The sequence below is a fragment of the Oreochromis aureus genome, linkage group 7 (assembly GCF_013358895.1).
Source record: "Oreochromis aureus strain Israel breed Guangdong linkage group 7, ZZ_aureus, whole genome shotgun sequence".
Classification (NCBI taxonomy): Eukaryota; Metazoa; Chordata; class Actinopteri; order Cichliformes; family Cichlidae; genus Oreochromis; species Oreochromis aureus.
The window spans coordinates 20,454,946-20,470,438 of NC_052948.1; the positions used below are offsets into that span (position 1 = coordinate 20,454,946).

Sequence of the window (15,493 nt, forward strand, 5' to 3'; positions counted from 1 at the left end):
TGTTCTCAGCGTTCACTGATAAGCCAGGCTGTGTGCTTCAGGAAGTCAGGGCTGTCAAAGGACAGATCATATAACTGATTACTCCACATAAAATGTCTTTTTACTTTTTACACTTTCTTGAAGGTTTTGCACTGGGACAAGTGCGATACACATGTAACACACAGTATAGCTATATTTGAAGTCCATCAGCTACCTCTACGTGACAGCCAAGGAAGGGTAAAAGGTCTTAATATTCTTATGTGACTAAAAATGATCAGAGTGCTAAAGCAGAGTTTTTCTCTATTTCCTAACAATAAGGAATTTTTATTCTTAATCAAAGACGACAAATCCCTGACTCTCTTGCCCAGATCCCTCAAGCCCACCTGCGTAGGAGGCGGACTGTTGACTTTCACTTAACTGGGTCAAAGGACACACATTTACACACGCACGCACACATGTACACTGACACAGATGCACACTCATTCCCCTCCCCGATTCCAAACGCCTCTGATTCTTGCCTCCCATCTGATGGAGACGGCGGGTCAGCTGGAATGCTCAGAGATGCGGCGACCCTGATGCTGCTGGCTACATTGGCTTAATTTAACCCCTATTTAGCCAACCCTGTTGCTTGTCATGTGTTTTCATGGTGTTACGGTGTGAAGATTCATGTGCTTTTGTGCTGAGGATTTTTTGTTTTCTGTTCTCATACCCCTATCAGGGGCTCAGTCTGAGCAGAGTTCTTTTTTCTTCCTCGACTGCCCTTTTGTGTTGCACATGTCATCGTTTCTCTTTATGCTACATGTTCTGACCTCTCTCCCCAATGTGATGTTTGTGTGATGTATGTACGGTTGGAAGAGGTCCAGTTTCGCTGCAGCCAACTGCAAGTGACAAATAAAGGCTTCATTCATCATTCATCAAAGTGATTATCTTAAAAAATGTTAATATGAAAATTTGCTAAAGACAAATTTAAATGAAGTAGAATTACACAAACTGAATGAAACATGAAGTGATTTATATCTATATGTGATTAAATGTGATGTGAATGTGAACTCTCTCTGTTAAGAATAACAAAGCATATACAATGAAGAGATTTTGGTGTAGGTAGAAATCAGATGATTAGAAGTCACCAACTTCATTAGCCAAAATGTGAAGATGTGATGTCCAGTAGGAGAGGTGGGAGAAAGGGTGAGTAGGTATAAAAGTGGGATCTAAAAGAGATTTGGGGTTCTTCCCTTTTGTCTTCTGCGAGATGCGGAGTTCAGAAGACTGGATCTAAGAGGCTCACAGGTGAAAATTCTAGCAGAGATAAGTGGAAAATTGTTATTGTTCAAAAAATGATTTGATATGAAGGCAATAGGTGTTACAGGCATAGCCCTAGACAATGTGGCCTCATGGGCAGTGTAGCCCAGTTGTAAGTAAGCTATTAAGACTCGACTGTACACTGTGTTCGTGTTTTCCTCCGAAACAATAAGTTCCATTGGAGCAGCCTTTCAACGCCTCTCTCTAGGGGTGTCCAAATTCATGGGCTACATCCTCCTGAGGCCGTATTGTAGACCAATTACGACACAGCGACGCGCTGAAGGTTTTCCAAATTCGTAGACTCCTCCAAATCCGGCCGACAAATGCGTCCTCTTTTTCCCTGAATTTGAAGGATGGGTCGGGTGTGTCCTTCGTGGCACACCATATCGCAGAATTCATAGCGCGGCCCAGCTAATTCCAGTTTCCAACAATAAGTTTTAATTTTACTCTCATTACTCTTTCTGTGTCACAAAATAAACTTTTAAGATATTTTCAGGTGAGAATGTAGCTGTGTAAACTTCAAATATCTGCTCGGGTTATCAAGACATCACATATTTGTAAAAGTGCTAAGACGTTTTCGGAGATGTCTGTTATCCACCAGCTCGATAGCTAGCCGGGGCGAAAACCGTGGGCTTTCGCTACTCAGGTTAAACATGATATATAAGTCACTTAGATGACTTAAAGATGTTATTGTTTGGCTTTTTTTCACTGTTTTATTTGTTTGTGAGTAAATCAGTTTGGCTGAGAATAAAGTTATAGTTTTCACACAGCTGAATAAACGCCAAAGGCTTGGACAGTCTCGGTCGTTGTGTCCTTGGGCAAGACACTTCACCTGTTGCCTACTGGTGGTGGTCAGAGGGCCCAATGGCGCCAGTGTCCGGCAGCCTCGCCTCTGTCAGTGCGCCCCAGGGTTGCTGTGGCCAAAACGTAGCTTGCCATCACCAGTGTGTGAATGGGTGGATGACTGGATATGTAAAACGCTTTGGGGTCCTTAGGGACTAGTAAAGCGCTATATAAATACAGGCCATTTACCATTTTACCATTTTTTCAAGTGCTTTTAAACATTAAATTAGGAACATTTTAATGTGATTAGACAATGAAATTACCTATAAACAAAGTCAATGAATCCGGCAATATGAATAATAATACTTAAATGTACAGAAATATACAGTTAACAGTTGGTTTAAATAATAATGGATTGTATTTACATGGTGCTTTTCGAGACCCTCAAAGCGCTTTACAATTCCGCTGTTCATTCACTCTTACACTGGTGGAGGCAAGCTACAGTTGTAGCCACAGCTGCCCTGGGACAGGCTGACAGAGGCGAGGCTGCCATATCGCGCCATCGGCCCCTCTGGCCATCACGAGTAGGTGGTAGGTGAAGTGCCTTGTCCAAGGACACAGCGACTGAGACTGTCCGAGCCGGGGCTCGAACCGGCAACCTTCTGATTACAAGACGAACTGCCAACTCTTGACCCACGATCGCCCTAAATATTTGTTGTAAAAAAAGTTTATAAGAATCATTTTATATATTTTTCCATAGTATTACATTTGAATTTAACAGTTCAATCTTTCAAATAACAGACAAATATTTGTGAAATTATGATACATTTGTGCATGTATTTTAACAATCTAAATATGTATATGTACAGACAAATATATTTAAAAAACAAGAAAATAATGTTTTATAACATTTACAGTGATTTTATGTTATTTTACATTTGAAATGTGAAATCACAATCTATTTATGTAAATTTAATGATATTCTAGAAAAACAGTACAAAACTGTAAAATACACAGTAAAATACTTTTATATTACAATTTTTTTTTTTTACAGTGTAGTCAAAATAAGAGTTTCAAAACATTAAAAAATATAGATGTTATCCCACTGAATACAGAAAAAGTTCAATTAGTTTTTAAATTATATGAATACACTTATATGAATACAAACACTTCCATAGGGGCGATCGTGATCGAGGCTCAACAGTTGTCAGTTTGTCTTGTAATCGGAAGGTTGCTGGTTCGAGCCCTGGCTCGGACAGTCTTGTCGTTGTGTCCTTGGGCAAGACACTTCACCCGTTGCCTACTGGTGGTAGTCAGAGGTCATCTGAGTTGCTGTAATAAGTGACATATGGAGACACTCTGACCTGGGACTCTACAAACTGATGCTGGGTCTCTCCAAAGTGAAGCTGTTAGGATATTAGTTTGGAGTTACACTTAGTGCTCAAACAGACAAAACACAATATGTTTTCATATTCATTAAGTATGACTGATTTTCAAGTTTTGGATACATTGGTACATCTACAATCTAGGTGGTTTGGGTTCATAAATGTATGTCTCCTGAGCTTTTCAAAACATTGAAAACTACAAAGAAAAAGTTCATGTGTCACAACATTTGTACAGTTTAAATGGCGTCATCCCCTGGCCAACACTTATCAATAGCTTATCAGCAGAAAAAAATAATTAAAACTTTCAGTGCTGTCATTATTGACATATTCTTCAGTAAAGCTGCTACACATAATCACAATCTAAACACAAAAGGTACAGCTCTGTTTTCTCAGCAGACAATCCAGAGCTGTTTTACTTTGAAACTCATAATTGTATACCACTCTCCTAAAATCCAGCAATTCATTTTTTGTATTATGTGGGGGACATTTGTGGGAGATCTGTACATCAATCATAATGTATGCAATCCATATGAGTCCTACTGTACTGTCAGTACAGGATATCCTGGGCTTTCCAGTGATGTCATATTTGTGAGGGTTTGACTTACAGGCTACATGGACTCTTGCAACTTCACCATGTTATTGCAAAAAGGGAGGTTAAAGGATAATTTTCATTTTAACAATTCATGAAAATTTCCCCTAAATCCATCAAGATCTCCAGTGACTTACTGGTTGAAAATTAACCTCTTATCAATTACGGACTGCTACATAATGTTTGTTTAATCAACGTAAACAACTGTCATGCTACCCTTTTCTGATTATTACTGTACTATAACCTTAAAGTCCTCTTAATAAAAAAAATAAATAAATTTTCACATGCAAATTTTAATACTATATCCTTACAGTAAATACTGCCCAGAGAACAAGCTGCCTTGAAAGAGATTTGTGCAAGTTCTTCTTGTGAATATATGTATGCATGCACTAAACTGCACTGCTTCATTATCAGTTCAACTTCAACCTTGTGTGAATGATGAATTTGTGTGAACTCATGCCCTACCTACCTACAGACACACCCTGCGCTGAAACTTTACAGCCGGGCTTCATTCTTCCACAACTTGCAGATATGACATGTACAGCTTGAGCAGAGAACCTCTATTGCTTTTAAAACATGCTGCAAATAAAGGAACTAGTGAAAACATGCTACGTCCAGACAAGTTGAGAATTGTTTGAAAAAGTACAGGAGACAAAGGAAGACTGATGAACTTACAAATCCATTAATGTAAGCACAGAACAGATGTGAAATATTTTCCAGTACAGACATTAATAAAAGAAATCAGTCACATTCAGATCAACAGAGAGTTCACTCAAACAATTCAGAACAGTGAGATTTAATTTAGACAGTTACTTTTCACCATTTCATGCTTGAAGCTGCATTACTCTTAAAGGTCAGATTTATTTTATTAAGTTTCCCACTTGACTGAAGAATGTCAGAATTCTTATGTACCAATGTAAAGATGTGCTGAAAGACAGCTTTAAGGTAAAGCAATTAGACCCCCCACCCCCCACAAAAAAAAAAAACATCAAAAAGAATCAAATAAACCCCACACTAAACAGAAACAAACCTGGGTTGTTAAGGATGAAGGTTAAATCCATGTTAGTGGTAGTTTTTGTATATAAAAAGGCACAAACGACTGTTTTAGTTAATATTACATCTTTTAACTTGCTCATCACCGCATACCCACAATGATAACACTCACCAGTGGTTCAGTCAAAAATGAGGAAAGAAGACAAACAGACAAACCCACAACAGATCATTGCTCATACTGGGGAAAAAAAGCAAAGCAGCAAACCTGTGGTTCATAACAAATCCAGATGTTTTACCAGCTTAAATTGAGACTGATCATTAAAGCAGATACCAAATATCATCCTTAATGCAGATTTCTTTCAAACTTGCAACGCTTTTTTAAAATTTCAAGCATCATAGCTTAGTAGTGCATACAACGTGAGGAATTACTGGAGGCTGGTTTGGTTAATACGCTTAATGCAATTAAATCAAAATGAAATGAAATGCTCTTAAGTGCCTGTTAAACTCAGGTGGTCTAACCAAACAGCAACTACTCAAAGCTTAAAAACACTGAAATATTATCATGGTGACTTTACTGCAACCTGGTTGTGGTGCAGCTCACAACTCACAACTTTTCAGCAAAATGCAAGTGCTGACAATTTAGAGAAATAAATTGCTTGGAAAAACTGAATCAAAAACCAATTAGCCACAACAGTAAAAGCCAGATTACTAGTATTTTGAGCCTTTCCTGATGGATCTAATGTTCTATTTCAGTAGTGGTCAGTTATGATGCAAGTGCATTTGCTCGCTTGAAATTTAAGGCATCACATCTTAGAGGATGCGGCGAGGGCAGCGGCTCCTGGACGGCTGTAAACATGCAAGGTGGCGTCCTGAAAAACACAAATTGAAGAAGAGAAACTCAAAAATGAGATCAGACACCTTAATGGGAAGAATATTAATGTAATTACAATGTACTACTATGAGTACTTTGACAACAGATAAAAATCCATCCACACGTTTCTTCTTATTTAACACGTCAGTCTCATACCATGTCCTCTTACTTTAAGGTCAGACATTTTTCTATGCCTTTGATTATCTGTATCGTCTAATGAAAGTCTTATTGATTGTTAAATGCTCCTTTCTAAAAAAAAAAAAACAACACACCTTTTGGTAAAGTCTCTAAAGATATTTAACTGTGAACCAGTGTGGCTAATGAATGAATGAAATTAAAACTTGCACTGGATGGATGCTGTATATAAACACACAACTACACAAGGCCCGTTTACCTTCTTGGCCTCCGCATTGTACTTCTTGAGAAGAGTCTCAACTCTGTTTCCATAGTCTGGATGGACAGCCTTCAAATTCTCGACCTGCAAGACATGCAAGACAAACATTACAGTCCTGGAGGATAGCACGTTCTTCTAAAAACACAAGAAACAAAACACACATCCTCTTCATCTCCCCATGAAGAAATAAACAGATTACATACTGTATATGGATTACATTTACCAATAAGCACAACATGTTTCCTGAAACCTCATATTCCAAAAAGCACAAACTATGAGCGACAGCTAAGTGAGAGACTGTAGTGCTTGGACTCACCATGCGTTTCTGGATGAAGAGCTGGGCTCCTTTCAGGGACCCAGCCATGTTCTGGCAAAGTCTCTGTCGCTCCTCCTCATTCAGGACCTGAGTGTAGAAGGTGCGAACCTGCAAAAAACACACAGGTTGATCCTCCAGAGGAAAAAGGAACTAATCTGAAACAGATTTTGACTCAGAAGCATCAACTTGATTTCAAGTCTTTAAAAAAAAAAAGAAAGAAAAAAACCCCATCCTATTACACTTTCTGTTTATTACTAGTAAGAATTAGCTTTGACTATAGTTCCTTACAAGATGAGGCTGAAGAAACCAAACGAGTGCAGTAACAGGAAGAAAAAGCCTTAAAAACTAAATCTAGATATTTCGATTACCCTTTACAAAATGAGCAACTAGTTCATCTTATCATTCGATCCACTGTTCATATTAAATACGAATTTATGCAGCTTTTTAATATTAGCAAATCTGAAAATGCCTGGACCTCAGACACTCTGTCACACGCCTACAGATCCTGTTAAATCATCAGTACCTGTGTGACATTGTCTTCATCTGAGCTGTTGTATCGAGCAACATCTGCAGACACTTGGAACTTGGACTCCATAAACTGAGGCTGGGTCTCTGGGGCACTGAAGCTGTTAGGGTAGTAGTTTGGAGCGCCACCTGGTGGTCAAACAAAAACAGTGGTGAGGCAGTGAAGGAAAAAGAAAAAGTGAACAAAAACGAGATGTTTATGGAAAAACCATAATCAGTGACTATAGTGATGACATACGTTATTCACACATCTGCCACTGTACAATACATGAAATGTAGCGATAAAATTAATGTTTTAGCGCTAGTTTTTACATTTTGTGCACAATGTAGATGACTGTGGTTATGCATGTTATAAAATTATTTCTAATTATTTTATATAATAAGGGTGTGTTTGGATGACTAAGATTTGTTAAAACTCCATCACTGATCGTCTACATTAAAGGTGATATGCACTTGTGTATATGTCACGTATAATAACAGTTAGAAATAACAGTTAAGAACTCAGTATAAATAAATTGTAACACTACCTGGATTAAAATTACAGGATTACTCAAGATTCATTTCTGAGCCACAGGTACCAGACCTGATCACGTCTCACCTTGGTTGTCATACATGCACATCGGACCATCACGCTGGTAGTTGGCCACACGAGCCCTGAAGGGGCAGTTGACAGGGATCTGCAGGTAGTTTGCCCCCAACCTGTGACGATGCGTGTCTGGGTAGGAGAAGAGGCGACCCTAGACAAAGAACATGGAGGACAGAGCTCAATACCAACCTAGCTTTTCTTCATTCCCCCCTAGCTTGTCAAATCTGCCATAATGTCACCTGCAGCATCTTGTCAGGGCTGGGCTCGATTCCTGGTGGCATGTTGCTTGGGTCAAAGGCCAGCTGCTCCACCTCTGCAAAGTAGTTGACTGGGTTTCTGTTCAGAACCAGTTTGCCCACAGGGATCAGTGGGTATTCTTTATGTGACCAAACCTGCACCACTTAATAAAATTTACAAATCACAAAAGTTAGCAACTTATTATTTAGAGACATCCTGTGATATTATGGACGTTTTCTGTTGTGCAGAACTGCAGTACCTTTGTAAGATCAAACGGGTTGAACCGGAACTTCTCAGCCTGCTCAAAGGTCATGACCTGGATGTAAAAGGTCCAGGATGGGTAGTTTCCATTAGCAATAGCATTGAACAGGTCTGCAATTCCATAATCTGGGTTGGTGGCTGCCAGGCGGTCTGCCTCTTCCACCGTCAAATTCTTTATTCCTTGATCAGTCTAAAAAATTAAAAAAAAAAAAAAAAAAAAAGAAGTCTGAGATGGCAGAACACACAACATAACAGCTAATAAAGCTGACCTCAGGCAGACCTTATAGTGGAATTTGCAGTAGACACGTTCACCATCGGCATTGACCAGTTTGAAGGTGTGAGAGCCGTAGCCATTCATGTGACGGTGGCCATCAGGCAAACCTCGATCACTGAACAAGAAAGACACCTGCACAGGAGACAAGAGAAGACAAGACCATGAAAACAACTACAAGGGTTTCTGTGCCAATCACTGTCGATGATGACTACAAGTATGAAGACAGCGAGCAACAGTGCACAGAAAGACTCAATTACTTGAAAATATTCTTTATCCTAAATGTGTATTTTAGAAACACCCCAGGTGAAATGACATAATATACTAGACTTTTCAGTATCAGGCTCAGTAGCATCTACCTGATGCAGACTCTCGGGCCTCAAACTCCAGAAGTCCCACACCATGTCAGGGTCTTTCATGTGGGTTTGGGGATTGCGCTTCTGGGAATGGATGAAGGATGGGAACTGCACGAGATTAAATGTGGGACATCAATATAAGACAATGGACACTTGACTGATATTAGCACAAGTATTGTGAGGAATGTGTCTCTGGTCTTAATCATCTTACAGTAGGAATAATAAGCTTGGTTTATTTCATATCCCTTCGGGTTAGATATTTAATGTTAAAAAAAAAAGACACACAAAATTGAAAAAGCATCCACACTTAACTGTTTCCATGTTAGAAAAAAAAATGAACTGCTGTAATACAGCAACTGATGCAAATTTTATACAAATCTGTAACATTACAGTCTGCCCAGACACACGTGTCCCTACACCCACTCACCAGCATGGCATCCCTGATGAAGAAAATTGGGGTATTGTTGCCCGTCAGGTCCCAGTTACCATCTTCAGTGTAAAACTTGACTGCAAAACCTCGAGGGTCACGCACAGTGTCTGCAGACCCAGACTCTCCAGCTGGGAAAATAAAAAAGTTAAATTGATATTTCACCGACAAATCATGAATTAGTATCATTATCTACTAACTTAGTCTAAAAGACAACGTCCAGCATCTACAGCATACAAATCGACTGAAAGTTCACTGTTAATGTCCTTTCTAATGTCACCCAAGTCGAGATATTAAGAGCACCACTTGCCAACACAGGGCCAGCCTGCTTATAGGTATCAATCCTTTACCAAATACTCACTTTCACTCACACTTTCCATTTTCAAGGGATGGTTTATGACTCATACAAGCACCAGAATGTCTAATACAGTCACACTTTCATGAAACACTCAATATAATGTTTTCATTGTCCATATTATTCTCCTATGACAGCATTTCAAAACTGTTTAGCACACATGCATTTTCTCCCCATATTTTCACAAGCTCGTTATCTGTCTTCAGCAGACATGAACATGCTGTGAGAAGATTAAGGCTTCATATAATCGAGGGGGTATTTTTTTTTTTTTTTTTTTTTTTTTTTTTTAATATATATTCCTGTCAGTTAAAATATAAAAAATAAACAGGATGGTTTTAAGTCTAGTCCAAGTTCTGAGACAAACGCCATCCTATGCAAAATTCAAAATAATAAGTGCAAGTTATTATTTTTATTTTTTTTTTTAAATATGAAATATGCTAAAGGCAGATAGGAAGAGGCTGAATGGGTTTGTGACGTAGCAGCTGCTCAGTGCAGTCCAGAGGTGCCACTACAGATGTTAAAAGCAATAGACTATGTCAGTGGTTCCCAAACTTTTTTTGCCAGGCCCCCCTTTTTTACAAGAAAAATGTTCGCGCCCCCCCACCACCTAACCCCCCCCCGCACAAACACATCCTCCAAACACACACACCCATATTTTGTTTACAAACTCCATTGCGGTTTATTTCACACCTCAAACATTTAGTAAACAATTAAGCAAATACACCTACTATCTTCAGGTTTTACACCTACACGGGTATTTTTGAAAACTCAGCTGTTTCTATGCGTTTGGGCTTTTCGTCAACACGTAAACGGCGTTGCGATTCACCAAAACGGAGATTATTTAAAACTCCTTTTTGCGTTTACGTGTGGACGAGGATTACAGAGTTCGCCGCAACGTCAAAGGTATGTGCCCTCTTTTCACGTCACGCTGTGCGCCACGTTATTGTTTACATGAGATGAATTGCAGAATGGCAGATAGAGACAAAATACTGTTTCTGTTAATCTGACTATCTTCAGGTTTTACACGCTTACATATACACACGCAGTTACTGTCCCTCCATTTAGAAAGGCAGAGGCCTCACAGTGTGATTATTTTACGTGTAGTTGTTTTTTTTCCTGTGTAATAATATTCAACATTGCTATCAATACATTTTTCAAAATGTCTCTCTGTGCAAAATGGGTTTAAACACATAAACAGCTGTGGGATACTGTTTGTCCGTGATTTGAACAGGGGGGACGAATTACGGCAGGATCAGCCTGATATTATTATTATAACTTTACTGCATAAAGAGCTAACATGTCCAAAATGTCAGGAGTAGTTAGTTATTACAAGAAGTGTTTGTGAACTAAAAATCAAGAATGTGGGATCCTGTTTGTCCGTGATTTGGAGAGCCCAGCGCTGCTCCCGACGCAGGGAAACTAATTTTGCAGGGGAGACCTACCTTGGCACTTGTGCAGGTGAAGCCAAAGGGAAGATATGCTTCAACATATTTCCTAGTCTTTGGCTTGGAAGGAAGTTGGTTTGGAAACATATTTGGTGATGCTTCATCTCCTGCTTTGCGTTTGTGTGGGAGCCCCGTCAAAACCTGTCCACAGTGTCCAAAGCTTTTTTTTTTTTTTTTCTTTTCATACCGCGCCCCCCCTGCAATGGCTCTGCGCCCCCCCTAGGGGGCGGGCCCCACACTTTGGGAACCTCTGGACTATGTGCACGTTAGCATATGCTACTTCCGGTGCGGAAACTCCTGTAGGGAGCTTTGTTTCCGGTGTCCTGTTCGCGCCTTGTTTACGGTCCAAAACAAGTTAAGCAAATGAATGAATCAAGCGGCGATTTACATTTCTATAGATGTCTTGGGCATTTACTCAATATATCTGTAAATGATGTTCATCGACTTGTCGATATTTTTTCCCCCGCGCCTCAGAGCAAAAGAGAAAAGGGATTCAAATTTTATATTTCTCAGTATCTGTATACAGCGGTCCCTCGTTTATCGCGGGTGTCATGTTCTAAAAATAACCAGCGATAGGTGAAATCCAGTAGCCAATTTTATTTTTTTGACGGTGCAAAGCGTTTCGTCGACATACAGTACTGCACTTTAGAGTCACATTGCTAGCGATCGATGCAGTGATTCTGTGTTGTACAGGAGAGACGTCACGGAGGAGATTGTCTGCAGCGATCAGGACGCAGGACACAATGTGATGTAAAAAAAAGAAAAAAAAGAAAAAAAAAGCATGCAAACTTGCACTAAAAAAATCTGCGAAACAGCGAGGTGAAAGGTGAACCGCGTTCATGTGGACGATGTGCCTTCGCATTTAGTAATGCAGTTCTGCTTGTGTTGAGTGATGTAAACAACTGATCGATCTAAACTTGTTAAACGTCAGAATTGATCATTAGATTTTTTATGACACAACAGCGGTGAGCGTTCCCACCTTCTGCTCTTTGTAACTTAACGCGATCTTTCCATTTTCGAGTTTTGGACATGATTTTGGAGTATATCTTCGCAGTAGCGATTGACCGCAAATTAAAGCTTTCGGAAATGTACAACACTACATCCGGTCTCAAACCAGGAAGTTAGCATTTTCTCGTGCACATGGTCTATAGTCCAAACAATCACACCAAAACTGTGTAAACAAGGAAGAAAAAAAAAAAAAAAAAGACCACCCCCCAATAAGCAAATCTGTAGCCATTAACAAGGCGAACCCATGAAATCCTTTATGGTCGTTCTTACCCACAGTGGAGAAGCGGACAGCAATTGGTGTAGTCTTGCCGACATGCTCAAACACTTTGGCTTTGCAGTAGCGAGTGATGTCATGAGTGACCTCAAAGTAGCCAAACGCCCCTGAATAATGGAGAAAAAATGAAAATAAATACAAATTTTGAAAGACATGTCTGCTAATATAAGCTTCACAAATTTTGAGTTCTAGTTTTTACTGCATTTATCATGGGAACAAATCTAAGACTCTTGAAAGTAGGCCAACAAATAACTTGTTCAACGTCTGTCCAAAGTCTCAAGCCCTGATCTGTAAAGCCTGTAAAGCCTGTAAAGATTAACAATTGTTCGGAGTTAATCCACAAATAAGCAGGATCCACATTTCCTTTTATACTTATTTTTTGGTTGTCTTGTTTAACTTTGTAATTTAATGCAGTCATTTGTAGCCATCTGCCTGCACCAGAATACAATTCTTGACTAAATTTGCACATAAATTTGAACACTTTCCAATGTTAAGGATCAGGCCACTGCTTTATCTCAGACATAACTGTACCACATGCCAGCTGTTAAGACCTTTTAAACATTGGGAGTCTTTGGTGCCAGGTGCTGAATATGTACCTTAGTAACTCTGTATCTGTGGTATTCTAGTGCATGTTAAATGGCCAGTGTTGAGAATACACTGCACAGTGTACAAAGTGTTGTCACCAACATATTGAAAAGTTGTCCTATCCATTAAACTTTATCATTTTGAATAATGCATTGTCGATGTCTAGAGCTCAAGCTATGATTTACCTACTACTTCAGGCATTAGAACTAAGAAATGATTCATGTCTGAAGACTTTATAAATATAGAGCTAATCCCACGGTGAGTCATTTTAACATTGTATTTGTGGACTGTTACACCTGATGTAGGTGGAAATAACCAAAAGGCACAAGACTAATAATATTATGTAACAAAAAGCATGGCAGCAGTCATAACTGCTACAAAAACAATGATGTCAGAAATTACACAAACATTTTGAATGATGTTGACCATAGATAATGAATAAATTAATTGAAGCCTTTAATTTTTTTACTGCCAGCAGGAAGACTTAAAAGAGTGTTACTCACCAAAACTGTGTGCGAGAACTATTGAGGGGCTCAAAATGAAATAAATATAGTGGGACACTATTTCTGGCCATACTGCTTAGTGTTGGCATAAAATGTCTAGCCATCCTATTGACCTGAATGGCAGCAATTTTTACGTTTGGCTTTCTTTACTTAATTACAAATATTCCTTTAAGAATGCAAAGCGTTTTTGTTAGCCTGTTAGTCAGTGAATACAAATAACAATTTATTTTTTTTAACCTTTTCTTACACATGATCAGCAGTAGTTTGTGTGCACTTTTGCACTGCTATAACAAAAGGCACAGCAAATCAGATAAAAAGAGCATCATAACTACAGCACAATGCCTTACCTGCCCCTTTGGCATGGACCACTCTCTCTGGGATTCGCTCACGGTCAAAGTGGGCCATCTCATCTGTGAAGACAACATCTTGAACCAGCAGCGGTCCTCTTGGTCCTGCAGTCTGCAAGTTCAATTTGTCTCCCACTGGATGGCCACCGCCTGTGGTCAGCACATCTGGTTTCTGATAACAGACGGATAATAATTAAAAAAAAAAAACGACAACAACAACCACAACAAAAAAAACCCCCACAAAAAACAGAAAGCATTAAATATATCTTGATGTTAGACTATAAAAAAAACTAATGCAATACAGCTGGTTTTTCTTTAATGCAATTTTAACCTTTTGATTACAATGAAGAAACAAAATCAGTGCAAAATACTAAGTTGCTTAATATATTAATCAATGAAATCATCTTCAATGTTTGAAATTCCTCCTGCATGAGCCTTAAACTGTTATAATAACTCATTGTCCAAATGAATGCCCTTAAAACTGGCACTTTTGAAAGCAAGTATCTATGAAACTAACAAAGATATTGACAATGTTGCACAAGCAGTTAAAAAAGGCAGACTGCGTTAAGCATAAAAAAGTGACACGTGTATACAATGGTGCAGTTTCGCAGGTGTACTATCATAACAATAACGCTGAAACTTGAAGCTGCTCAGACGGCATGCTGTTTGTCTTTACATGACTCTCAAACATGCTCAAAACAGCACGAATAAAAAACATTCTGCGACATGAACTTGGTTACTTTACAACGGCAATTTGCTCTAATATGCCCTAGTTATATATAGATAGGAGGGTTGAAGTTCAAACAAATGCCTCTGGACCCACTTCTTATCTTCATGGTTAAAGTCTCTTTCACGGCTGCGAAAAAGTATAAAGGACTAAATACGACTGTATGATAAATACTTAAGACTAAAACTACACTAAAAACATTAATGTAGAGACTACAGGACATGAGCTCGCTCTACAAGCTAGCTCTTAGTTAGCCTGTTACTCCTGGACGACCTTTCACCCATTTCCCACTGCGGAGTAAAATCACTTAATGCATATACAGACCTGAGAACCTCGATTCGCCTTCCATGTCTTCATTTGGTCAGTAGCTTTATCTCTGTCGTCTGCCATCTTCACAATTCGGGGTTTAGACCAGACACTGTGCAGAATAGGTTGCGCACAAAACGCTGCTATCGCTTATACCTACGCCAGAATTTCTTCCTGGACAGTGCCCGACGTTGCTCCGCCCCCCTGCTCCCCTATATTCTGATTGGCTAATGTACGAATCCTGACCCACTTATGAGACTGAAGAGAAAGCACCAAACCAAAAACAAGCTGCTGATCATACATAAATCTTTATGCAATTTTTAAGTGTGAAAAACCTTTACCTTTCGAACCTACTCACTAAATATTCACTTTTAAACTCAAAATGCCGTCCTTTATTTGTAAGACAAAAACAAAATAGCATGCATTAAATAGATACCTTATCTGAGGACACGCCTTAATGTTTACCGTTAACGCAAGCAAATCACCGAACAGCATATTTCCTTATTAGCCTTATTATTATTATTATTATTATTATTATTATTATACTGCAGCATAACTAAATTGTAAAAGAGTAGAAGAAAAAGGTGGAAAATGGCAACAAAAAAAAACAAAAAAACAATTTCTGATCTTTGAATTAATCTCAAAATTATTGAAATGTTCACTTGCACTGT

General features: G+C 38.9%; 1 protein-coding gene across 1 annotated transcript; it reads right to left on the bottom strand.

Annotated features, from left to right (window-relative positions):
* Window positions 1-4,692: 4,692 nt before the first annotated feature.
* LOC116315868 (catalase) lies at window positions 4,693-15,010 on the bottom strand. The gene is made up of 13 exons (XM_039615094.1): window positions 14,841-15,010; window positions 13,790-13,961; window positions 12,351-12,461; window positions 9,273-9,403; window positions 8,849-8,953; window positions 8,499-8,624; window positions 8,217-8,408; window positions 7,960-8,112; window positions 7,733-7,871; window positions 7,133-7,263; window positions 6,610-6,717; window positions 6,294-6,377; window positions 4,693-5,897 (listed from the first exon to the last, which is right to left on the bottom strand). Exons 1-13 carry the CDS (start codon window positions 14,904-14,906, stop codon window positions 5,832-5,834), a joined length of 1,584 nt encoding a protein of 527 aa, XP_039471028.1. The 5' UTR covers window positions 14,907-15,010; the 3' UTR covers window positions 4,693-5,831.
* Window positions 15,011-15,493: the final 483 nt, after the last annotated feature.